This window comes from Indicator indicator, chromosome 7, assembly GCF_027791375.1.
Source record: "Indicator indicator isolate 239-I01 chromosome 7, UM_Iind_1.1, whole genome shotgun sequence".
In the NCBI taxonomy this organism is placed as follows: Eukaryota; Metazoa; Chordata; class Aves; order Piciformes; family Indicatoridae; genus Indicator; species Indicator indicator.
In genome coordinates this window covers 25,487,061-25,513,303 of record NC_072016.1, presented here as the reverse complement: position 1 = coordinate 25,513,303, position 26,243 = coordinate 25,487,061, and the positions used below count along the sequence as shown (strand labels likewise).

At 43.2% G+C, this 26,243-nt stretch overlaps 2 protein-coding genes across 2 annotated transcripts in view; one reads left to right on the top strand and one right to left on the bottom strand.

Annotated features, from left to right (window-relative positions):
* Nucleotides 1–6,525: 6,525 nt before the first annotated feature.
* LRIT2 (leucine rich repeat, Ig-like and transmembrane domains 2) lies at nt 6,526–10,036 on the top strand. The gene is made up of 3 exons (XM_054382600.1): nt 6,526–6,635; nt 7,025–7,806; nt 9,231–10,036. Exons 1-3 carry the CDS (start codon nt 6,526–6,528, stop codon nt 10,034–10,036), a joined length of 1,698 nt encoding a protein of 565 aa, XP_054238575.1.
* A 4,243-nt stretch (nt 10,037–14,279) lies between these two features.
* Nucleotides 14,280–26,243, bottom strand: part of CDHR1 (cadherin related family member 1) — a 45,859-nt gene continuing 33,895 nt past the window's right edge. The window contains exons 15-17 of the mRNA XM_054382495.1: nt 23,968–24,196; nt 22,818–23,072; nt 14,280–14,831 (exon numbers count right to left, since the gene is read on the bottom strand). Of these exons, the coding sequence (XP_054238470.1) occupies nt 14,280–14,831; nt 22,818–23,072; nt 23,968–24,196 (1,036 nt within the window). The remainder of the gene's footprint in view (nt 14,832–22,817; nt 23,073–23,967; nt 24,197–26,243) is intronic.

Genomic DNA, 26,243 nt, shown 5'->3' with positions numbered 1-26,243 from the left:
ACTTCACAGATTTTTAAGGTCACAGATCTTGTTTTGCAAAACTATGTATTTTAATACAACAAATTAATTGATGAAACACGTAGTGTGTAACAGGTCTATTATTTATACAGTTGCATTTCAAGGGATAAATTTTAGAGTCTTCCTCCAAGGTAGAACAAAAATATTCTTTCTATAGCAGTTTTGGGATGATTTGCAAGGATTGCTGCATTTTTGAGCCTGATTCCTGCCCACATCTGCAGCAGTATCAGGAGGCTGTGCAGAAATGAGCCTGACGTGACCCTGCATGGGCAAACTAGCCTTAAAAAAATCAAGGCTGTCCTAAAGTTTTCCTGTGGTGAACAGAGTGAACCTACTACCCAAGGTGGACTTTGCTGTAAGTCAGTTTTCAGGAGCTGACTGGAAACGAGGTATTTACCCTTCAGCTGTCTGGAAGCACAAGATGGGTAATTTACCACATCCAGCCCCAGGGAGGAGCAGCTTTCACCTGCTCGTGGGTGCCATGCCTAACACATGGGCTATGAGTTGGCAGTGGAAAAGGCACTGACTGGGACAGTGCTGTTCTTTGCTCGTGAGGAGGGAAAGATGGAGAGGTCATCCTGTGGCATTCACTATGGCTATGATAAGCTTTACAGACTATTGAATACTTTTTGCACTTTGAGTAAATAGCAATCCCAACTAGAACAAATATGATTTCTCTTTTCTGTTTCTTATGGTTATTCTCACTGTCTTATAGGTGAGGCATCACAGTTTGGCACCTCAACTGCTACTGCTACAAAACAAGCCTCTCTTTCTCCTGCACTGATGATCCACACAAGATAGGCAATAGATACAAACTCCTATAAGCTCTGTGTTGTCTGATGTTGGTCAGAAGAGAAATGCTATACTTGCTAAACTGTGGGTGAAATTTCAAACCACTAAGTAAACTGATTTTTCTGGTGAATGTGACTTCAAGGCTCAGAGTCAGATTTTTAGTGGTATGAGGCATGTAAAGATAAATACCTTGCTGGATTTTTTTATTGTTGTTTTAAGCAAAGGGGTATTAGGCACCTAGCTGCAGCAGGGTTAATTCAAGCAAGCTCCTCTCTCTGGTCATAAGACATGGGAATGGAGAATATTCATTCCTCGAAACATTTTCTTAGCTGGTTCAAGTCAATCCCTGGACGGATGTGCTGTAAGAACCAAAATGATCATCTGAATGCCTTTTTCAATGCTAGGGTTTTTTGTTTGGTTGGGTTTTTTCCTTCTTCTTCTTTTTTTTTTTTTTTTTATTAATGCTATTTCCTGATGGTTTTCTTTTTCTTTTCCTTAGAAAGTGTTTAAGTGTTTCTTCTGTTAATAATATTTTTGAGTCAGGTTTTCACTAATTTGTTACTTTTTGGGTCCATTTAAAATAATTTCCACTGTCAAGCAATATATTTGGAATTTCTTGGAGTATAATGTTCCCTACTTTTACTATTAAACCATTAAAAAATGTCTTCTTAGATGACTCTTGGAACACTTCAGTAATACTTTGGAATAAAGTAGTTGTCCTTACTTAGTCAGGAGGTTTGCACCAGCTGCCTGGGATGAGCATTTTGGAGAACAGGGTGAGCTGCTCCCCAAAGGCCACTTCATCTGAGGCAAGCTCCTTCTTTCTCAGTATCTTTTAATACTTATTTTGGAAATCAGAGTACTATAAAATAAAAAGTTAAGAATAAGGTTTTAAAAAGAAAGTAATTGTGTTAAAAAGGGGTACAAATAATTCTGAACTGTACTGAAAAATTGTTATTTCTTTTTCTTAAAAGGATTTTTAAGAAAAAGAAAAGCAGCCATCAAACTGAGAGGACTGAGCAGAATGTACGTGAAATAATATGCCCAAAGTGATTAAAAAGGAGTACTGCAAGTAGTTGCAGTGCAAGAAGGAATCTAATAAACACATGTTGAGACTTTGAAATATGTTCTTCCAAATATCTTTAAGAGTATCCAGATTATCTGGTGAGTAGATATATACAAAGGCTAATATTTGCTCTGAATTATAAAGTCTCAGCAAATATTTTTAATGCTATAGATGTATAAAAGTTACACAAATGCAAAATAATGTTCAGGCTGACAAAAATCTTATTTCTAGTGTCAATACTGTGAAGCATGCTGGAAGGATATAACTGTCAAGTGTGGTCACTTTCACATGTACTTCTATGTGCCCAGATGATAGAACATACTAAAAGGTCTTTAAGTGATTAAAAAATGCTAGGATACAAAAGTGTGCATGTGCATATATAAAAATACATTATTAAAAAAAAAAAAAGAGAGAAGAATCCAAACATATCAAGAAGGATAATAAAATGAAGAAATGAATGGATATTGAGAAATTACTTTAATGTCAGCTTCTTCAGGAACCTTTTTAACCTTTAGATTTATTTTATCATGGGAATAATTTCAAAGTCCCTCACTGTTATGAGTGTTCTGGCAATATCTGAAAAGTTTCAGCATGTATAAAGTGCTACAGTACCATGGCTTACTGAGAACTTTGCGAAGTCTGAAGTCCAGGAATAGAAGATGCAAATTGTTGCCCAAAAGAGCACAAAAGAATTGTCCAAAATTTTCCTTTCCTATTGATAAAAATATAAAAAATAACTTAGCAATTAGAGATGGCTTAGAGATGGCTTAGAGATAGCAGTAAGCCATGGAGCACTGCCCATGTTTCCCAAGAGCCAGGGGCTGCTGGTGGTGACACGGGGATGCTGTGACCAGAGTCATTTCCCACAACAATGTGTTGGCCCTTGGCTTGTGGTTTCTGCATGGGAGATGGACTCTTCTCCTGCCCTGTGGGGCAGCAAGAGGTGAAGCCTTTCTTTTCTTCTCAAGGATGAAAGGGGGTGTATAGTTTCCCTTTGCCAGCTCTATGTCAGATTTGCTGCTATGGGGGCTGGAGCTGTGGTGCTCTGGAGGACCCTAGCAGGGACACTGAGTTGTACAGCTGCTGTTGCTATGGAAGGCATGGATAAAAAGAGTCTTAATGATCTCTTTTCATGTCACTTTCCTGTTTTTCTAAACTGCTTTTTCAAGCCTGTACCTTTGGTGTTACATGCACCATAATCTGAAATATCCAACTACAATCTTCACCTCTTACAGCCTCCACAGCATGAATTTCTAACACTGATAGCCCTGGCAGAGGGACTGCAATTGTAAAGCATCTCTCTGGACTTGATTTCTTACAGACCTGTGTGTGCCTGTTGCTTCAGGATGGAATTCAAGTGCCTCACCATTGCTGGGAGCACGAAAGGGCATCCTTTCGGCATTTGCTTTGGAAATCAGCGCAGCCTCTCATACTCCACTTCCCGTATTAGTAGATAATGTCTCTATGGAAATTTATTTTGACAGCTTGGGTTTCAGACAGCATGTTCTGCATTTTGGCTTTGATCAGGATGCCACATGACATTAAAGAGCAGCTGAACTAAGTGGATGTCTGCTGTCACAAAAGTGACCATTAAATTTACAGGCAGGCATAAACTAGCCTGAATTAAAAGGGCAACAAAATCCCACTCCAGTAGGGAACATAAACAAACCGGCTGTGGCAAACAATATTTGTAGGATGTTTTTTTACCTTTACTTCCCCCCCCCCTTTTTTTTTTGGTTTGTTTTTTGTCCTCTCTCTCTGCCCTCAAGAATGGGTAGACTCTCTCTACATACTACTTAATCTCCTTTTGATAAGTAAGTATTTCATCACTAGTTTCTCAGGTTAATACTGAGAATTTGTTTGGATCCTATTTAGAGAAATGGCTTCTCAAGCAGCCTGTAAACATCAGCCAGAAAACAGCCAGTGTGTTGACCTGTGGCACTGACTGACACCACTCTTGAAAGGCCATTTTCTAGTCTTGCAAAAGGTAGGTAGGACTGTGAAGAGAGCTCATGTGGGAGAAAAAAAACAATGGTAATTCTATTTTTTCCCTTCTTTTAATCAACTTATTTATTTAAATTAATGCATTTCTAACAGAGAAGTCTGGATGAGATTTCACTTGTCCCTGGGACATTGGTCATTATGCACCTGTACATTGCTCAAAGATCTACATGGAGAGGAAAGTCACCAATAGCTTTTACTGTCTATAGGGATCTATTAATTAATAACACTTTTCATGAAAGAATTTTCTTTTTTGAGAATGTGATTTAGCTGCCACATACATTAAGACCTTCCTTGTGGACCATGGAGAGGGGATGCAAAGGTGGAAGAGGAGATGCCTTCCCTGTGAGCAAAGGAGGTTTCTGCAAGGTAGGGCCTTAAAAGCAGTAAATGCCTCCTGCTGGCATGCCTGGTGCTGGAGACAACCAAATCATCCCAGCCAGGCAAGTTCACTGGTGGCAGAGGTGCAGCTCACAAAATGGGTGGTTTTCCATCATGTTTCACTCATGAACTTCATACTCTGATGCCTTGTGAATACCTAGGCAGCATGACTGGACAAGCTAATGATCTGGGTAGACTTCAGCTATTTATCCCATCACAGGAAGGTTACCCATCACCTCTAACACTGAACACCATCAAGACACTGGTTTTCCTCCACCTCTACTGCAAGCTCTTCTCTCACAGACCCTGCAATTCAAACACAGGTAAATTCCAGGTTTCCTCCTGACAGCTACTTTCTAACCAACTAACTAGAGTGTATGTATTTTACTGCTGTTATACCAATTATCAGTTATACCAAAGTGCAAAATGTTAAAATTATAATTGTTAGAAAACAATAATATCATTGTTTTATTAGGGAATATTTCCAGGGCAGACTGCAAAAGAGGACAAAAGGTGAGTATGACATTTGACTCCCCGCAGGCCCATGTTCATGCAGGGTGGGCACGGGGTCCCTGAGGCCCTCCAATGGCTGATGGATGACCAAGAAGGACACATACTCCCATTGCAGATGCCACTGTTGCTTCTGCAGCACTCATCGCTGATGAGTGTCTGCTTTGCTGCTTAAGATAGACAGAAAGTGCATAAGGAGAGTCTGCCTTGGCTCACTGTGGCTGTAGTGGTGCCACTCACACTGCAACATCAGCAGCTCCAGCAGGAAGTGTCCCTAGTGGCAATCACAGTCAGGTGGGGATTTATAGTTGTGGTATCTGCTGAGCTACAAGCCAGCAGCCTTCCTCCTTCACTCAAGGCTTAGTGATGTTAAAATGCAGTGCAGCTGTTGAAATACCAAGCACTGCACCATGGACAAATAAGTAACATTTCAGTTTAAAAATAAATAAATAAAGCCCACATACTTGTGGTTAGATGTTGGCCACAGAGAGCAACTGCAGCCCAACATATCATCTGCTCATGGCCTGCTGCTTGTATATGGGAGGCAATCATCAGGTGCTGCAGAAGTTGCCACCAGTTTCCCCATCAGTTTTTGTTTTGCTGATTTGCCTTGAAATCAAAGCACCTGTTGATTTAGAAGCTGCAGAATCAATCCTATGCCTTCTGTAGCCTTAAAGCCCCTGGACTCTTACACACACCCCCACAGCCATGTATAGATCTAAGCCATTACCCTATAAATATTTTTCTATCCTGGTCCTTTAGGTTGGAGGTTAAGTAGGTTCAGGCTAATCTTGATTTGTGACCCAGCTTCACATGTACTGGCAGTGAGGTTAAGCTCTTTTCTGGCGGCATGCTGCCCTCTGTGGACTGTAATGAAGCCGGTACACACTAGATGGCCTCAGGAGAACGCGGAAGCGATTGGAAACAATAACCAAACCCTGCTGTTTTGGACTGAGGGGATAAAAAAAAAAAGCTAAATAAATTTGGTTACTCCAAATCCCTTCTCATAGAATTATTTAGCCAGAGTATTTCAAGGTGATTTAAAGCAAATCAGCACATATCTTGCAGGGAAGCCAAAGAATAACTCTAAAATGTTAAAATTATGCAATAGAGATTAACTTCCAAGATACTCTTTTCTCACAGAAGCCCACAGTTGGCCACAACTGTGCTGCTGTTTTCACTACCAACGTGTAAGAACGGAGATAATGGTGGGAACAAAAAGAGTTGTTTCAAAGGAAAAATAGTGCCAAGTTTCCGTGACAGAGCAACAAAGTTCTGGAGCAGGTTTTATGCTCACCATGTGCACTAGAATAGCTGGGGCAAGGTGTGGGTCCTGATGGAGTGTGCAGTCCTGCACTACACACTGACAAGTTACAGCTGTGAAGTCTTGTCCTTACTGTGTTTTTCCTCCCTGATAAATGCATTGATAAACTTCCTTGATAAACTGAGACAGATCCCTTGGGGGGGAAAAAAAAATAGGCCTGGTTAATTGCTTGGTTCCAACATCATATTATCAACCAAATAAACATGCCTGTCAAAATCCCTGCAGGTAAAGAATAAATGCCAAGAGTGGTCCTGGGGTGATTTTTTAGCACTTTGGCAGAGGCAGTGAACCATGCTACATGTCTTTTTTAGGGTCGGGTCCCCAGCAGGATTTATTTCTGCGTCAAGGAAGATTACAGCTAATAAGATTTGCTTCTTGGAGGCTCTTGGCATGTTTGGTGCAAACCCTGCACAGTGCTTCCTTAAAGGAGAATATGGATCCCATTTGTCATTTTTTCCTCCTTCTTCTGGTCTTCTACAAGATAAACCCATCTGTTTCATCTTGTGTCATAGGATGCTCTTGTTCTCAAGACACCTTTGGAAGGTAAGAACACTTCTTATCCTAGTCATAGCACCAGCAAATCAGCTGGGAGCGTCCCAATATATATTTACCAGTTTTGTGAGCACCAAAGCCAAACAGATGGCCGCATGTTATGCCTCTTCTAATGTTTGAGTAGTATTAGCTTGAGCATAAAATGACGTTCCTCTTATTTCCCTGAGATATGTAGTTGCATATGTAGCCATTTTTATGACTTTGTGGAAAAATGGGTGTAAAACACAAGGAAGGATGGATCTATGGCTAATTCATCCCTATATACCAGATCTTATAATTATTCAAGTGCTTGTAAATGTGTATAGGGAACTGGTTTGTTAGTGATGAACCTGGTGTGGGACATGGAGTATTTTCTGGTTTCCTCCTTCTGGTTTCCTTAGGAGCTTGCTCTGTATGTCTGCACTGCTGAGGCAGATCCCTTCAAACATCCCTCAGGACATCCGGAAAGTTAGAATAGAAAATTCTCACCTAACAGAATTGCCTCGTGGGTCTTTTGAGAACATCAGTGCCTTGGAGTATCTCTGGCTCAATTTTAACAACATCACGGTCATGCACATCAAGAGCCTGGAATATCTACCGTCTCTGAAGGAGCTGCGCTTGCAAGGGAACAAATTAAGTTCAGTGCCATGGACAGCATTTCAAGACACCCCAGCTTTGAAAATCCTGGATCTGAAGCACAACCGGCTCGATGTCCTTCCAGAACATGCGCTCCGTTATCTGCCCAACCTGACCTATTTAGACCTATCCTCAAATCAGCTTACTGTCATATCCAAGGACGTCTTCTACAGCTGGCCTGTCTATCAGAGAAGTCTGATGGCAGAGGGACAGATAGAAGCTATTTCCAACGCTGTCCTGGCCCTTCATGACAACCCCTGGATTTGTGACTGTCGCCTGCGGGGATTTGTCCAGTTTATCAAGTCAGTTGGCCCACCTATTATTCTGATGAATTCCTATTTAACTTGCTCAAGTCCGAAATTCAGGGCAGGGAAGTTTTTTCATGAAGTAGAGCTCAACAGCTGTATGAAGCCCCTGATCTCAGCCCTTGACACCAACCTGACAGTCCCAGTGGGGCTGAATGTCACCCTGACCTGCTTTGTGGAAGCCAGCCCTTCCCCAGCTGTCTGGTGGACCTATGCACTCAAACTTTTAAGGGCATTTAATGGTAAGCAAAGCTTTTTCTTTTTTTCTCTGTAGGTTCTGCTATTCTACCTATGAAAGTCTTCAGGCCACCACAGTCACTACATCATCTCTCAGACCCTTTAGAGAATTGCAGCTATTGTGCTAGCAGTAATCTAAATAATTATCCTACATGGGTAAGAACATCTGAATGGCAGGAGAAGAGCTCTTCACTCAGGATATCAGTTAAAGACAGAAAGAGCATGGGCTCATTTTTACACAGTTATTTTATGTGTGGATTTTTGGTAGTAGCTCTTTCATCATGACACATGATGTAAGAACTAATTATAATACATTAGTCAATATATATGTAATAAATACTTGGCTGTCTCTCTATATATTTTATATACCACATCTATAGGTACATGCTATGTAATGATATTTGTATGTACATGTTTGTAGGTGTGCACAAACACCTGCTTGTTTCTTTACCATTGCCATATGCAGCCTGTGTCCATTCATTTTCTACAACCAAAACAGAGGCTGTCCTTCTTCATAAGCCTTGCTTATTTCTATTTGTTATTGAGGGCTTCATAGTATGAAGCCTTTCCCTCTTCCTCTCCATGCAACTTGGCTCTTGCATGCCCTCCTTCACATGCATTTTTACTAAGAGCTGTCAATAGAACAAGTTGCTATTTTCATCAGGTAAGCTAATCATGCATATGGGCACCCCACACGTTATGTGTGTTCCTAATAAGCCAGCTAGTTGAATAAGATAGCATTAGCCTTTAATCCTGGACTGATACTTGCTTTAATTGCAGCATTGTAGCAGCACTTGTGCATCTTTCCACAGGCACATGCTGAATTAGTTACATACAGGCATTTCCTGACTAGGAACAGGTGTCCCTTTTTGGGTAGATAACAGATTTGCATGCTGTTTTTAAAGTTGTTTCTCACTCCCAGTGCAACACTTCCTGGCTCCACAAGCCTCTTTTTTGCCCAATGCCTCTTACAACCAACACTATTTCACACTAAAACCTAAGAGTGGATGGAACGTGTATCCAAAATTATAGCACTATCTCCTGCACCTCAGCAGCTCTCCTTGGCTTGCCCTAACCTGAGCACACTGATGGCAGATGACACACAGGCAGATTGGCCTCTGCCAGTAGCAGCATCCCCAGCAGTACATGATGGGGTGGGGGTTGGACACCCTATCTCTTCTGCTTTTGTGTCTTGGTGAATTTATTGCCTTTTGCCCCAGAGAAAAATTCACTGATGAGCTCTGTGGGGTTTGGCACACTCCTATATGTCTCTTTTCCTCCTCCCCTGGGTAGGGTAGGACCTGCCTGGCCTCTTGGCCTCCATCCCACCTTGGTGTGGTCTTGGGGCTGCCCCAAGGGCATAGTGGCTCCCTGCCTTCATAGGCAGGAGGTGACTTCACTTACTGACACAGCTCCCTTCTGCCCACAGTGTCCACTGAGCCCATCAGCGAGGAGACCATCCGCTCAGAGCTCCTGATCCCAGCGGCACGGCCAGCAGATGCTGGCAACTACACCTGCACAGCTGCTAATTTTTTGGGCAATACATCCGTGACCATCACACTCCATGTTGGGGCTCCATGGGCATCCACAACCTCCCCAGACTGGGACCCCATCGCCCCTGCTGAAGCTGGTGCCCATGTAGAGGTGCGCATCGCCAAGCAGACAGTCTATGGCATCACCCTGGAGTGGTTTGCAGTGGCAGCAGCAGAGCCAGGGGAGACCTGGTATACCCTCCTGGTGGGCCGTTACGATGCTGCCCAGAAGGATGCCATCTACATTGGTCCTGGTGTCAACACTTACTCAGTAACCGATCTGCTGCCTGCCACCAAGTATGAGGTCTGTGTGGCTGTGCGCAACCAGGCACCTCGCAAGGGCCAGTGTGTCGTCTTCGTCACGGGCAGTGACATCAGCCAGCTGGAACAGCGCGAGAAGCTCATCCACATCGTGGTCATCGTCTGCGCCATGGTGCTGGCCGTGCCTGCTGGTATGTATGCCTGCACTGCCGAGGCCCGCCCTGGCTGCCTGACCCGCTGCCCTGGTGCCTGTCTCCGCCGCCACTGTGGGGGCCAGGCTCAGGCGGCCGGCAGCAAGGAGAGCACGCTGGACAGCCTGCCTGCTGGCAGTGAGGATGGGCTCTGCCGCCCTCAGGGTGGTCGTGGTGCCCGGCGACCCCCAGGCCACGAGGAGGCTGGCAAGACCCGGCCACCCCACAGGAACAGCGCCGACCTCTACTAGCCCAGGCCTGCCCGCCCCGCAAACAAGGCTGCAGCAACACCTTTTAGATGATCTTGAACAACAGCACTTGCTGGTTCTCCTGAAGGACCATGCAAGCAAGACTGTGCCGCAAGGACTTGAGGCATGGTGGGGTGTGTGGCTCGGGTTTGCAGCAGGGTGGGGGAGTCCTGGGACTGGGGATGCCCAGGGTGTGCTGTTGTGGATGTGGGGCCCCACTCATGCAGCCTCAGGCTGCCTCTGCACATACACAGACACACAGGGGAAAAAAGCATTAACCAAAAAAACAACCCAACCCAAACGAAACAGCAATGCATGCTGCGAAAGGTCTCCCTTGCTCACTCCCAGGTGTGTCTTTGCTTCCTTATTTTCCTTGCTGGGGGTGGGTGGGGAGGCTTGTTTGCAGCTCTGGCCTGTGCGAGGTGCCACTTGTCCTGTGTGCTGCCTCATAGAAACACAAGAGGGAAGCCAGGGCAGAGTTGTGGTATAACTAGCAACAAGTGAGGGAGAATAGGGTGAATGTGACAGAGATATTTTGTTTCGCTTGGAGGGAAATACTCTTTTTGTTTTGGATCAGGAGTGTTGGGTGTTGATGTTGGGGCCGAGGCTGTTTATCTTACGTATTTTGTTTTCTTTTTTTTATGGTCTTTTTTTTTACTCATCCTTAAGGTTTACACAGCCCTGAGAGGTTTACAGCCCTAGTTGTACCAGAAACAGGAAAACTGCGAGCACTTAATGCAGACAGACACCACCCCCCTTGCCCCCTCCAATGCCCACTGATACAGAAATGTTGTGTTAATAGATTCTTTTGTAAGTGAAGAACAGGGACTGGTGAAAGAATGCACAGTTCACCTTTTGCGAGCACCTAACTGTTGTTCCCCCTTCCACCTTCCCCATCACTTGTATCCTTTTTCCTAGGATGGCACTGGGCTGCAGGGTGATGTGGGGTGGGGGTGACAGGGACACCTGGCCTGAACAAGGCTGGTGGGATAAGTGGCCAGGAGCAGAGAGAGTAGTGAAGTCAGGGTTTGGGAGCCCAAAGTGCAGGATGGACATCTTCCCCAAATGCAAACAGGCCACTTGTCCACCCTTCTGCTTTGAAACACAAGCTCACCTGCTTTCTAAGGGCAACAACCCTCTCCCGCCCTCTCAAAATATTCATGTCAAAGAAAGAGGCCCCCTGCTCGTGAATCAGCTCATGCTGTGTTTCTTGGGGGGCTCTGAGGCCATGTGACTTATTTTTTTCTTTTTTTTGGCCTCGTGCTTTCCAGCACAACCAAAGAACATGGCAAACAGGTTCGCAGCCCTTACCGTATCTGCTGTTGTAGAACACCTCAGAAAGAAGACTAGAAACCTCAGCTGTAAGTAGAGATGAAGCGTAATGTGAGTTTTGGCTTTTTAATTGTATTTTTTTGCTGGTGTTGGTTTTTGCTGTGTATTTTCCATGCTGTGTCTCTTCAGGCTCCATATTTTCTCCCCCAGCAACTCCTTCTGTTGTAACCGACTGCACAGCTTTTGAACAGAAGAGACCTGTTGGGTCAATGCTGCCTCTCAGTGTTATACTTCAAGGGACTTCCTAGTCTTGTCAGTCTTTTAGTGTCAAAGTAATAAACAAGATGGATTTTCAGAATACACAGATGTCCTTCACTTCATTTCTATTTTTCATAGTTAAAAATTGCAAAGAACCTCGAAGGGCAAGGAGCTGCAGGGAAGCTGCAACATGTGTGGTGGAGGGGGCTGGAAGGGTGAGGAAGTGATGAAAGCAGTTAGCCAAGCAGGGAGACAACCTTGTCCTGCAGAAACCTGGGGGGAGATGGGGCACAGAGCCATGTACAAGGGGAGTGAAAAACAAACCAGTGCCTGTAATCAGGCATCCTGTTAAGCCATCTGCGTGCCTGTGCCCATGTGGTCACATAACAAGCATTGACAAAACATTGTTACAAGAAGCACAGAAAAAAAAAACCACTTTTTTTTTTTAAATATTTATTAATTAAAAAAAATCAACCTCAAAGTTGCAATACAGAGTAACTGGAAAATAAATCTCACAACATGTCATGAAACATTTTTATTCTTCCTTAAATATAATCTCTAAGACTATAAGCCTATGATTCCTGTTAAATCTCACTTAATTGAATGGTCTTTACAGGCTTTCCTCAGTGGAGAATCAACACTGAACTCTGGCTTCAACACAACATTCAGGAAAACAGTAGTAAGGAAGAATAAACATTTGAGAACCTGGCAGAGACACCACCAGCAGAAAGTGTGTGCTTGCACAGGGCAGAAGGATTTGGGATGCGGGCTACATGTCCCTTCCCTCTCACCAGCTCATGGCTAGAGGACGAGGACAAGGACAAGGTGACCACACATAACACAAGAGCCTGGGCCTCATGTCATGCAGCCACAGGAGGAGGAGGGGTAAGCAGGAAAACAGTGGAGAAAAAGAGACGTGGCAGGAGAGGCTCTGGGAGCAGTGGTGCTGCCGCAGCCCCAAGCTGGGACCCTGCTGCATCTCTTGGCTGCAGCTCCTGGTTCAGCCCACAGGTGACATGAACCATGGTCACCCTTTGGCTTCTGGGGGGACGGAAGTTAAAAATTACAGGATTATTCCCATCAGTGGGTAACTTCTTGTTGAAATCTTTGTGCAAACAGAATTTATTAGACCAGCTAATGGGATGAGAGAAGAGGAGCCCTGAAGGCCAGGTCTGCTGGTCCTGCTGAAATGGCAACTGGAAAAGAGTCTCATGAACCCTTTGAATTAACACAGTGTCCTGTTCTATAGGGTTTGATCTCATCTTGATGTTCATGGTGCTGATCTATGACAGCACAGCTGTCCAGGGACCAGAGCTCAGGCAGAGGGTGCAGGGTGTTGCTCCCCAGTCAGCCTGGCACATTCTGCCTTCCCCACAAGGGATGGGAAAAGGCTGTGCCCAGATGAAAAACATCTCCTCAGAAAACAAACAAGGGAGAAACTGTGGGGTAGATTCAGTGAAGAATGTGGTTTACCTTCAGTGCCTTTTTCACACAACAGTGAAAAAAAAAAAAGAGAAGGTGTCAGCTGCCCTCCTCTCCATTAGCTGCTGCTTAATTTGCACAAAAATACTGATAGGACAAACCAGAATGTTTTGTAGAAACCTTTTTTCACACTCACCGGTTCCTGCAGCAAGCCAGGAAAGGTGATGAAATATGTTCCACAACACCTCCTGCTAGCAGCGTACGAAGCCAAATGATCTTTTCAGACACTTCCTTGACCAACATATGTGAGTTACCTACACCTGTCTATATTTTTCACTTGAAATTTTTCTCTTGCTTTTGTTGTGCCCTCCCTGCTGCTTTTAATCATATCCTCCTGCTTCGCCCCATTAGGGAATGTGGTGTCAGTATTGAGAGAGCACTGCTGTTGAACTTCTGTGCTCAGACCTTGCCCCAGCTGGTCTAGGGAAGCGGAGGTGACTTTCTCATCCTGAGTACAAGGCAAGCCCAGAGCAGAACAAAAGTGCAGCATCATGTCAGTGTACTGTGGCAAAACCCATCATAAACCATAGGAAAATGAAGCACTTCTACAAGCTTGTGTGCTCACCTTTTAGGAATGAGGTAGCACATCACTCTATTGCAAAGCATATTGTGTCCTGAGGACAACAGATAGCAGATACATGCTACCCTTTTGCAGGGTGCAGTGTCACTGCTGTAGGAGATCTGCACATTGACTTGGTGCTGGTGCCCCAGCCAGATCATTGTCTTCAATAGTGGGTCTGGCATTTGAAATGACAGGTTTTTGGATGCCTCAAATCCGTATGCCAGATCAGGAGAGAAGTGGCATCCTCCAGTGCCTTGGCTGCAGAATGTCTTGTTTGAAAACCATGACTCTTGGTAGGGACCTCCAAAATGTGAGCAACTTGAATCCCTGTTCACTTGGGGAGACTGTGGCTGGTATAAGAGTACTCAGCACCCCAGTCAGACAGCTGCAGGAAGGAACCAGCTGCACTGGGACATGAGATGAAGGAACTGCAGTTGCAACTGGATAGAGACCACAGCATTTACTCTGGGTGGAGTGACTCTGTAGCAGAAGATGAGGGGTAGTTATAACATCATTATAACATCATTATAACTTGCAGAAGGTGAGGGGTAGTTATAACATCAAGAAGCTGCTGTCAGTTCACAGGGTGCTGACAGACAGGGGAAGACCACAGCATGTAAATATGTCCATGTCCAGTCACAATCCGCAGTCTCTGGGGGCTGCCAAGAGCATCTAGATGTGGGCCTCACCAATAGCTGCGTTCCTCTTCTCGAACTTCATTTTGAGCTCTGACACGAGAGCGTTGTGGGCACTCCCATGACCGTTCTTCTTCATCTGCTTGTTTACAAACTTGGGAGTGAGGGAGCCGGACACAGTTGGCACCCGCCATGCTGGCGTGTCCCCCCTGGGAGCCAGTGCGGGGGGTGGCGGGGGCATGGGGGCAGTCGGTGGCACAGGGGCAACATGGATGTTGTTGTTGCTGTTCTCATTTTGCAGGCTCTTGGCATCATCCTCAACAACAAACTTCTCTGCAGCATTGCTGGGTCTCTTGAACTTCAGCCACTCCATCCTAACTGTCCGAGTCTGCGGGATCTGTCTCTTTTTTATGATCCTTCTTACCGGCATGATTTTGTTGGACCGCTTGTTGCGCCAGAACATGGCAGTAGAGATCATGATAGTTATCAGCACCATTATGCCCATGACACCAGCTAGCACTCCTAAGGCTTTCATGGGGTTATCTTTAGTTTGCATCAAAAAGGCGGCCATAGGCCCTTTGTGAAGAGTCTGTAAAAGAGTACAAAGAAAACATGTGACTTAATCTAGGGGACAGACAGTGACCCAGAATTTTCATTTGTCCAAAATATGTAACAAATAGGGCTCACTAATAGAAGTTATCACTAAAAAAAAAATGAGAGTCATAGAAGCCAGTCCATGTTTGGAGAATTTAGATGCAGCAGCACACTGGGCAAGCATTACAGTGTTGGGAGATTGATGACTGTCGAACACATAAAGCTTACTGGACTATTACTGCCAAATTAGGGCAGATTCCTGCACGTCACCATAATACTTAACTTGCAAGAGCTGAGCAAGAAAATGATTGGCTCCAGGATCTGCAGCTGTATTGTATGACATTTCAGAATTAATTTCCTAGGAATAACAGTGTTCAACCCAAACAGAAGTTTTTGAGTAGAAAATGATCTCTCAAAACCAGTTGCAGTTTTAGGACTACTAATGAGCATGGCATTGAAAACATTATGAGAAAATGCCACATTATAGAATTACAGTCTACAAACGAGTAGTTAGCAGGTACGTGCTGCCTTCTGTTTTCAAGTACTCTTTTACAGACATAACAAAACTCTTCGAGGTAGGGGAGATGAGTAGAGCAAAAGAGCTTTGCTTTTAGAAGTAAAAGACATAAGCAGTAACATATGCTACATATGGCATATTAAGGACAAATGAATGGCCAGTTCACTTTGCAGCTTAGCACACTGAGCGTCTCGGAGGTCCCCGTATAATTTTGCGGATTTTGCCCTGGGGGTGGAGCCTGGATCTTTTCACACTTTTCCAGTACATGATGGTGGAGATCACCATTGTTACAGAAATGGTGGAAAGGACGCCACTCATGCAAATTCCAAATATTGTCCATGGACGCTTCTTGAGGCCTAAAATATAGGATTTTACCCTGGACTTGATCTGGAAATATCAAAAATAAGAAAAATGGTCAACCCTCTCATGGTTATATAGAAAGAGGCCAGTATCTATAATAAATACAGCTAGGGAACTAGGGTGAAAGGTGTACAAGATAGAAAGCACAGAAAATAAAAGGAGCTACTTGTTGAACTAAGTACAGAAGAAAAGGTAGTTGCAAATACTAAAAGAAGCTAGGCAGTTCTTAAAACACCTGGTGGATCAGGGAATAAAGGGTATCGATGTGGCACATGGATTACCCTTACTCATGGTGTGGTAGTCTACCCTTGCACGAAATTTCCAAGAGATGCTCAGAATGAGTACAAGATCCTGAAATGGTATCTGGACAGACAGTAGTGTTGTGAAAATGAGCAGGTTCATTTACCAAGAACTGGTAATAAAGCTAAGTGTGGCTGCAGAGAGACAAGGCTACCCACCATGCCCCACTTCTCTGGTTTCAGCTCCAGGAGAGAATCATCATGCAAACTGTCCAGTAAGAGGTGATCTGCATTTTAGTTAGTGGTTTAAGCTCCCAGATTTTAACTGATGGGGAGAAAATAATACTTCCAAGTGTCGTATTGGACGACACATGCTAAAATAGGTATCAAAGACGGTGAGTGTAAGGAGAAATGACATTGAAACTCATGGGCATGAGTTTCAATGTCATCTGTAAAGTGTTACTTTACAGGTAGTGACCAAGTTTAACCATTTTGCTGTGCAAAGAGATTTCTCATTATTTAAGTAGGAATGGACCTGATATAGAAACCATATGACTTTGGTGGAGCTTAGATGCACATCAGCTTTGCTGTTCTGCATTACATGGATTTTGTGTAATTAAGTGCCATCAGATGACAGAAATTCTACCCTGGTTTACTTCATGTGAAAGTCTGATGAATTAAGTGTCAGATAAACCCTGCTAAGTAGTACATGACCTGAAATGAGTCCACTTACTACGAGCATTGTCAAGAAGGAGTGTGGCACTGATGGTTAAATAGTATAGGACCAACACAAGGAAAAAGATGACACATACTTAAGAAAATGTCATATCTAAGTATTAATTATTTGACTAGCTATTTGAAAAGCCCCGAATAAGTGGGATTAGACAGAAATATGTGTCTATGTTATCAACGTTCAATAGTTCTGGAAAAGAACTGATGGAAATCAAATGGGAGGACTTTCAGTATTCAGTTTCATTCGTCTCCTCCTTATCTTACCAAGTTTGGCACCTGTTCAGAGTTTCTGGATATGAAGTGGTGATTAATGCCCAAACAAAAAACATTCATAGTTAGCTGCTACACCCTATTTTCTAGCTACTGGGCCTATGCTATACAAAACTTTGCCTCTAATGAGTCTCAGAAAACAACTCTTCTGTAATGTCTGCATAAGAACACAAGGCATTTGTAAGCATACAGTGTGAGAATGTCTGTTTGTCATGGCCATGACACAGGACAAACAGAAGGAATAACTTGCAAACCAAGCCTGTAGCTAGCCTGCAGAGGGTCTTATGGTAAGTGCATTTGTCACCAAAGAAGCTTTGCAATCTTTTCTGTGGCTCAGTCAGTTAACGCACAGAACAGGTCTCAGAGAAGTCTGAGCTCCCTCTGACAATGAAAGTCTGGGAGCATTTGAATATCTGTTTGGCCCTGAGCATTACCCTGCATGTTCAAAACACCTTCAAGTCCTTGCATTTGATTACCAACAGTGCCTCAGAACTGGGTCAACAAATAGCACCACTTTGTAAGTTATTTAGCTGTTGCTTTTTCCTAATAAGCATGCTGCATTTCAAGAGCACTGATTTGTCCTCTACACATAAATCAAAAGCAAATTTCACTTCACAGTGAAATGAAATGAAAGCTGATATGGGAAGCACTGTCCAAAACTTGGAAGAAAGACTTTCTTCATAGCCATCAAAGGAGTTAAAATACCACTGCTCACAAAACCAAATAATTCTCTGCTATGTTTTTTCTGTGACTCACAGTTATAATGAGCACTGGCCCAGAGCAGGGGAGGACAATTAAAGGGTTACAGAACCATGACAGAAGTTTGAAAGCAGCTAAACTGTTTGTATCCACTTTAAGAAAGAAGTCCAGTCCCGGGACAAGAACAACCTCAAGAAAATTACTGCTTGGATTAAAAGATGACATCACCTATTTTTTTTTATTTAATGGGCATATATGGTCCTTTACAGAACCTTTGTGACTGTCTGCCCCCTGCAGAGAAGCTCCTCAGCCCAAGTCCTATGGGGTGCTGAAGTGTACAGCAGTCACTGAGACTCGCCAGCTTTTGAAGGGCTCAAACACTGACAAATCTTTGAAGATCATTTCATTAGCCCCAGTGCTGTGCAGTTTCAAGTGTAGATATGTACTTTCAGCCTGTGTACATGAAATGTAGGCTGCAGAAAACACCCCTCTGCAGCATTGGGGAATTATTTTTGCCATCCTTCCTCCACATTGGCTTCCTGCTCAAAAAAAAAAAAGTTTTCCAGAGAAGGTGCCATGTTTCCTTCTACTACTGAAATAGTGACTTATTTCCGTTGTTCTCCTCTCTCTGTTTCCTCTCAATCTGCAGCCTGCAAACATCCACACCTGCTGGCAGCTTCTCAAGAGCCATTCATAATGCTTGGGTTGCAGTGAGCAGAACAAGCAATGTATCCAGAAGGTAGACCCAACAGGAGTGTCTGGTTGAGCTGTCTGACCATGAGACCAGGAATGTTTAGAAGTCTAACTAGAAGAAGCTGTGAACAGCCCAAGTTATCACAGATTAAAGACAGCTCAGGTTGTGTCAACTTGAACAAGTTGAGCAATGAACCAGCTGGTTCTTAGGAATCCACTTCCACATATTCAGCATTTCTGGGGTCTTCAGATTTCTCTAGTCTAGATGCAGGGATGGACTACCTGCTAGCACCAAAGCACACTAAGTGTGCTCCCCAAACGCATTTTCATCTGAAAGAAGTCCACTTTGTGTGCTTAGAGATATCTGAGACATGAGCCATCTCAGAGTGTGTGGGGATGATCAGGAGATTTGCTTCAGAGGCAACTCGTGATCTGAGGAAGAACACAAGCTGCCTCCTCCAGTGCCTATCCCATAGAGAAGCCATACATGAAGGCTGCATTTACATCACTTTGCACTACGAACACCACCATGGGGCAAGACTTTTCAAATCAGACCAATCCTCTCTGAACCTTTTTTTTCAAGATCCATGTAACTGGAAAGAAGAAGCTAACTGCTCAGCGCATGTGGCAAAGGAAGTTTAATGTCATCAGCAACCACAGTTACCATAGTTAGCATGAGAGAGGAGGAGATGGTCACATTAATTCACAGAAGGAACTTCTTGAACCTTTTAGTTCAGAGAGTCAAAACCCGAGACTCACCAGCTATATTTAGACGGCTAAATGAGTGGCTAAAGCTATTAAGAATCACAGATTATCCTGCCTAAATGTGGAGTTAAGCCTCAGTTCATGAAGAGGTGTAAATAAACACCCCCCTATATTTGCAGAACCTCAGTGGAGTCCTGAAGAGGCAGAGGGATCCACCTCATCAGGCCAGCCTTCAGGATAAGGAGTGGGAATCAGCTTCCTGCAAAAATCCCAGGCAGGAGAAGAAGATTTTTGAGTGAGACAGAAGTGTGAAGAAGAGTGACTTTTCAGCATATGATTCTTATTCTGTTGAGAAATGATAATTAACAGATGCCTCTCAATATCAGTTTCCAGACAGTTAAATTAAAAGTCCTCTGGAATTTTTTATCACTCTATTATTCCAAGAGCAAAAGGTCCTCTTGATGTGCAATACTGCTGAGATTTGCCACAAGGTATCTATCTCGAAGGGCCCAGCCTTGTGCTAATTGCAATGGTAAATGTTATTCAGAAAATATGTCTGCTTAATTATTTAGTGTGATTAACACTGCAGGAAACCTCTAGAGAATGCATTCAAAGAGGGGGAATGCATTAACAAATATCCTCCTTATCCAAAGTCAATAATATATAAATGCCCACCAAAGAGCTAACCAAAAGTGACTTCATACAGCTGGAACTCAGGGGGATGAAATGTACACTTCTAACAGGCCCTGAGACAGAGAGAGCATGCACAAAAGCCCTACACCAAGATACTGGCTTTTCCACAAAGTGTTAGCAGTGACTCTGCTGTCACTGGGACACAGGGAGTGGCCAAGTGTTTTGTACATTGGCACTGCGTCTCCCATGCAAGCTGAAGTTTGAGAGAGGTTTCTGCAAGGAGATGTGATACTATTGGATAGAGAAATCTCAACCTAAATCATTGCAAGTAATGGAAGAAATAATGAAGAAATGTACAAAAGCTTATGGAGGATGTGACATCAGATTAGTAGTGCAGATCCTGCTGAAGAGACATACTCAAGTGAATAAAAAACATGCTGTTGCTCTGTATTGGAACTTGACATCAAGAAGAGCATGGAAAACTGAGAGGAATCCATGTCCAGCCCTCTCTTCTTCTCCTTTACACTTTATCAGGAGGGGTGCTCCCTCACTTTGTGTCAAATCTGTACCTCTGGGTGGGGTGAAAAGGAAATGGAGAGTGGACTTTGTATGAGACATCTTTCAAAAAATGCTGATGTTGCTGGAAGAAAGAAATCCACGGAACTCTTTATCACAAAACATCAGCTGCTCTTGTTTTTCCTTCCTCAGCCAGTTCAAGAATATCTTGCTCCGCAGCAGAGAAGGTGTGGGGCATCCTGCCTCCTCCTCTTGACGCTCCTCAGCCCTGTACCTTAACCCTGGGTGCTAGCAGAGAAGTGACCAACTCATCTGGGATGGGAGAGAAGGCAGGAGGCTAGATGTTGGGAGCCAACAGAGGAGACTGTGTCTGAGGCCACCTGGTGGCACATACTCATGTAATGTGTGTCCTGTGAGAAGCCTGGAAGCAGGGCAGGAAGGGTGGATGCTCCCACTGTTTGGCTGTGGCTAAGAATTCTTATTTGTTGTATAAAGAATACCAAAACTTATGGTTTCCATGGAGAATCAAAGCATTAAAAAACTTGTTTCCTTTATATGAGAAAAAATGGCTAAATCTCTACCTTCAGGCCCAGCAGTCAACTTTCATGGAGCCCCAGCAGGCAGCGCCATGCCAGGCATATCTCTGCCAGGCCAGACCTGAGTCTTCCAGCAGTCCTGGCGGGGCAGGCGCTGACAAAAGAGACTGGGAATTATTCCTGTGCTGCTGGTGGTAAAGTTTACCTTGCTGACCAGCACAAGGGACCTCTGCAGACAGCAAACTCTGGTCTCTGTACAAGAGTTATCATATAAATGCACCTGATGAAGAGTATCAGTGGAACAAGAGGAGATGGAGAACACAGAGGAAGTTTGTAATGGATAAAGGAACAGTGGGTACAGGGTGACTAAATAAAGAGAAGGGCAGCTGCTCTCTGTAGAAAGAGGTCTGCATCTTTGCCCAGTATGTGTGTGGTCCAGAGACTGTCAGACTAATGATGTGTTTCTCATCTACTTTAAAAACCATTTCCTCCCTGCTGGCACCTACTTTAAGGCATGGCAAGGCAGTTACAATAAATAAGAATCATGTAAGCATGAGCTGCACATTGGAAATTATTGCTTGTTCTGTGGTTGAACTAAAAGTTGGACTAACAGGAAGCTCTCAACCTACATGTGCATCTTTTAGAGCCTTATTGTTTTGTCTGCTAATAATAATGCAATTATTTAAGTCATATTCAAAATTCTATGCACTTTAAAGCATTTCTATAAAGTTTTCTCACTTTTCCTATGTCACTTACTTTGTCCTACAAAACCGGTCTCATATATTTCACTCTGGCCTAGGCTCCTTTAAACTCACTTTTTGTAGGATAGAAAGATTACTTTCTTCTCCCAAATGACAGCAAAAAAAGAGCAGAATTTAGCAGTCAGTTATACCTTTACTCTCAGGAGTCTATAGTCCTTAATTTGCATCAGATGCAAGGAACTGTCCTGAAGGGTCAAACCCCAAAACAGACAATGGGTTAAACACCTGTGAACGTGCAAACCTGGACACTTCCCAGGGTCCAGATAAACATGTAGCACATGTAATTAACTTTGTAACACACCTGTGAACTGTATGTGCCCCTGGCCGTGTTTGGATATGCCCCATCCTATAGGTTCAGTTCTCAGGTTTTTCTGTTGCCAAAGAGCATTAATTGTCTTGGGACAGTATTTAAACCCGTGAAGAAGGTAGGCTTTTGCCTCGTTCTCACCCAGGCAGCAACAAGAGCCAAATGCTGCCAGAGTTGCAGCTGAAGAGCTTGCCCTACAAGGCCAGCTACACCTGGCCCTTACACATGGACCAAGGCAGAAAGGGAAAAAGCTCCAAGAGAACTGAATCCCAGAAGAGCCACAGAAAGGCTACAACCCAGCAACAGAGCATACAAGAGAGAGAGAGAGAGGCCCCCCTAACCCTCTCTGAGCCAAGGGAAAGCTCCAGACAGTGAACTGTGCACAAGAGGAGAGAGGCTCCCTAGGCCTCTCCAAGCCAAGAACCACCTGAATTATAGTCACAGCAGCTGGGAAGATACCGGACAGAGGAGCAAGTTGTGAGTACTGGCTAACCTACCACAGAATCCCATTTGTGGGAAAACCACGGATCACTGAAACTTTATTTCCAATTTGAATCACTGTACTGGAAATTCTTAGATCTGTGCTTAAAAAATTTAACTGTTTTCATATGTTAAATATATCACTCACAACCGAATAACAGAAACTGTAAATATACTTTGTCAATAAGTTCTGGTAGGGTTTGAAGATACCACTGCCAGGAAATATAAAATATAAATATATATATTTTATTACAGGAACTCATCTCCCAACCACATTATGCTCCTATCTTTGTCCCATTGCAATTTCTCTGATCAAGACATCTTTTACATTTGTGGCTGTAAAATCCAGGTTCATCACAAGGCTCAACAAACACTCTACAAAAGAAAGCTAGGAAGAAAGGAGGAGCAAAAGCTGGCTGTTGATTTCAACACTTGAAATATTTTTAAAGTTGTCACAGAAGCGGAGGAAGCAGTAACTACTCTTCGGTGCCTCTCAAGGATCATCTCACAAAAGGATTTTTCTAAAACCTTACCTCCTCTGTGATATCAATCTTGAGAACTGCTGTGGTACTGAAGGATGGGGAGCCTCGGTCTTTGGCCTGCACCACCACTGACCATATGCAGTCTTTGTTCTTTGTGATATTGTGGATGATGTCCAGGGAACGGATATAGGATTTCAGCTTGATTTCCCCTGTGCTTTGGTCTATATCAAACACATTGGCTGGATCTGCTTGCATGATGGAATAATCCACAATGTTGTTGGGTTCTTCTGCATCTTGATCTATAGCCTGGTAGGGGAAGTATAAAGAACAAAGATATTATTTGTATCTTTGCCTGAAGACAAAACTCTGTTTCTCAGCATTCACTTTCAATAATACCCATGCTCTGAGATGACTTGGCTGTTTTTGATTCATTTTGGAAACAATTTCCCCTTTCCTGTTACCAGATATGCTACATTTTCTAGTGAAAACCAGCACAACCAAAGTTCTTTTTGTACAAGCAATTTCTGTTTGAGATAATCAGAGGAAAAACTGTAGCCTTTCTGTAGAATGCAAATGGTCCACTGCTGGGGAGTTTCTTACAGATGGTGAGGGACAAATTTGAAGTGGTAGAGAATAATGGGATTAGTTCCACACTATGAACTATAGCTGCCTTAATTTTTGTGCTATAGTATTTATTCTACTAGCATGAGATATTGTGTAATCAGGCTTCACTGTAGGTATTCTAACGTGTAAGATAGGATGTTCTACTCCTTTGCCTGTGAATTGCTATTGTATTTTTTTTTACCTCCTGTTCAACACTGGAACAATGAATGCAGGTCTGCAAAGTGAAGGGAAAGAAGTTGTGTGGTTGAGCACAAAGGTGTGGCAGGAAGGTTAAGTATTCAAAACTCTATACTTTGATTCATTCACCTTATTTGGGCTTCTTACGATCGCTGTATAATGCAGGTTCTTCCATCATCTGATGTAACAGAACTTAATCTTTTATCTATAAGATTTATGCCTTCTCAGCAGTCCATAAATACTATCATCCGGTGCTTTAATCCATTTGTTACATACAATTGGATGTGCAAAACAAAGCCCCAGGAAAATTCGGCTTTCAGACATGCATTGTGATCCCTGAGCAATAAATCGCAGAGATAGGCTTTTCCAAAGCACTCTGTGACACTGTGTAGTCTCTCACCTCTATCTTTACTGGTGACCCGATGATCATTGTCTTCTCCTGGATGTTTTCATTGAACTCTGGAGAGTGGTCATTGACATCTAGCACAGTGATAAATACTTCAGCTAAGCTGTATTTTCCATCTGTGTCCTCCGCCTTCACATAGAAATTATACTTTGAGTTCACTTCAGCATCTAACACAGCCCAGGGCTGGGTGTAAATTATACCTGTTGATGGGTGGATCAGGAACCTGGAAAAGAAGCAGGGAAAGAATTTTAGGGCAAAAGTGGTCTCTAAGCACTGCTATCCTGTGCCCAAAGATTGGTACTCTTCACCCAACTGCTCTCTGGCTTATGTTTCCAAACCATTCACTTCACCTGTTCTTGCATAGTTCCTTTAGGCTTGAAAATGAGAGAACTCTCAGTGTCCGCTGCTTTTCTATCTATTGTGCGTTAACCAATTTAGCTGCATTTTCTGTTGAAGCCTTTGTCCTCAGTAATTGCTCAGTGTGATGGCCTTCTCCAAGAGTGATTCCTTTCTATTAAATCATTAAGTTAACTGCCTATGTTTTTTCAGTTTTTAAGTATGATGTATTAGACCATGTCCTGCATAAATTAGGACTGATTGATATAATTTCAATAGCTAAAGGAAGCATGCTCCATATCATATTTAAGCTCTTCACTTCTCAAAATGGGTAAGAAAACTGGCTCCTCTCCAATCTCCCTAAGTGCACAGCAAATTATCTCCTCTAAAAATAATGACTTTTCCATAGACTGGCACTGCGATGGAGTGGGTGTTCAGATTTATCAGTAGCAAGTTCAATTCCACACATTCGTAATTACTGAGGTGCTGTCAAAAGCGTCAGCCAAAAGCTTGGATTTATAAAGATCCCAACATGGCATATTTTTAAAATGGACTGCCAGTGCAGGCTCCAAGCAGTAGGGTTTTTAACAGATGAAAGGTTTTATATACCCTTTAATTAATGTACAGGATAACAAAATATTTTCCCTATTCAAACTGTGAGTGCAGTTGAGAATGATTATAGAAGGGGCACTTAATAATCCAAAATCTTCAGTTGTTTTCATTACCCTGTTAAATACAAATCTTGATGAAAGCCAAGACCTGGAGATGGAAAGAGCCCTGCAAACTCTTGGTAGGAGACAGTGCCTGTGCTGAGTGTCTGCTCAGCACCCAACACAGCCTAATAACAAAGAGAGGACTCTCATTGACCCCCATTTTTGTGGAAGAATAGAAGAACTGAGATGTGAAGCAATTACAGTGGTGTACCCCACTTGCACTGGCACCTTGGATGTAGGATTACCAACATAATGGTTTTACCTTCAACAGTTAACACTATTCCCCTTACTCCAGTACAACTCATCTTTTTACCAACACAATTCTATATCCACTGATGAAACCCAAGAGACAGAAAAAAAAAAAAAATCACACCTCTTAACTGAAACTCTGAAATCTGCATCAAACTGTATGTTCAGCAGATCTGGGCTAGGAAATCAATCTAGTCTTGCAGAGTCATGCCATTCTGACACAAGAGAAAACTAAATCACATTTAAGATGTAAAAAAAAAAAACCCAAGCCCTGCACTTTTTAATATCCGCATTTAACAGCATGAAAACTGACAGCACCCCTATAACTCCAGTCAGAATACAGTTACACTCACATTTTTTTTCTAAATCCTTCATTAACAGCCTTCACAAGCTTCTTTGCACTAGCTGCCACATTCTAAACCTAAGAGGTCTGGCTGCACAACATGACCTGTGCCTGCTTGCCTCTATACAATTTAGGTGTTAGCTTAAAAACTTAGAGAAGACCTCAAAATAATCCATCTTGGAAATGCTCTATATGTTTATCTTTGTGGCTACAGAGATTTTGGACTTTGTGTCTCCTAAATGGTTTTCACTTTAACAAGAAGGGTTCACCTTCAACTGCAGGTGTATGATGTACAGAGAAAAATGGATTCTTGGAGATGAGTGCCTGAACTCTCATTCATGTCCAATGCTCTGCCCTGCAGACCCACAATGCCAGGAAGCTGCAGGTTCCAGCAGCAATATCTGTGATGGCCAGTGATGCCAGCCAAGACTGGAAGCCCCAATCAATGGGCCAGGGCAACTGCTGGGATAGGAGCATTATGGAAGAAAATAGTTTCTTAGGATGTTCTTCCAGCACTGTCCCCAAAGACAGAGTGAGTGAGTGAGGCATCATTACAAAATTAAGTAAGCATTATATTTCCCTTCTCTCCTGATGCAGTACTACTAAGTTTAAATATATAAAATGCTTTG

Excerpts from the sequence above, each read along its gene's own strand:
- LRIT2 (XM_054382600.1), top strand. The coding sequence starts at position 6,526 with ATGGATCCCATTTGTCATTTTTTCCTCCTTCTTCTGGTCTTCTACAAG. Across the intron at positions 6,636-7,024 it reads TCTCAAGACACCTTTGGAAG|GAGCTTGCTCTGTATGTCTG; the intron begins GTAAGAACACTT and ends TGGTTTCCTTAG. Across the intron at positions 7,807-9,230 it reads ACTTTTAAGGGCATTTAATG|TGTCCACTGAGCCCATCAGC; the intron begins GTAAGCAAAGCT and ends TTCTGCCCACAG.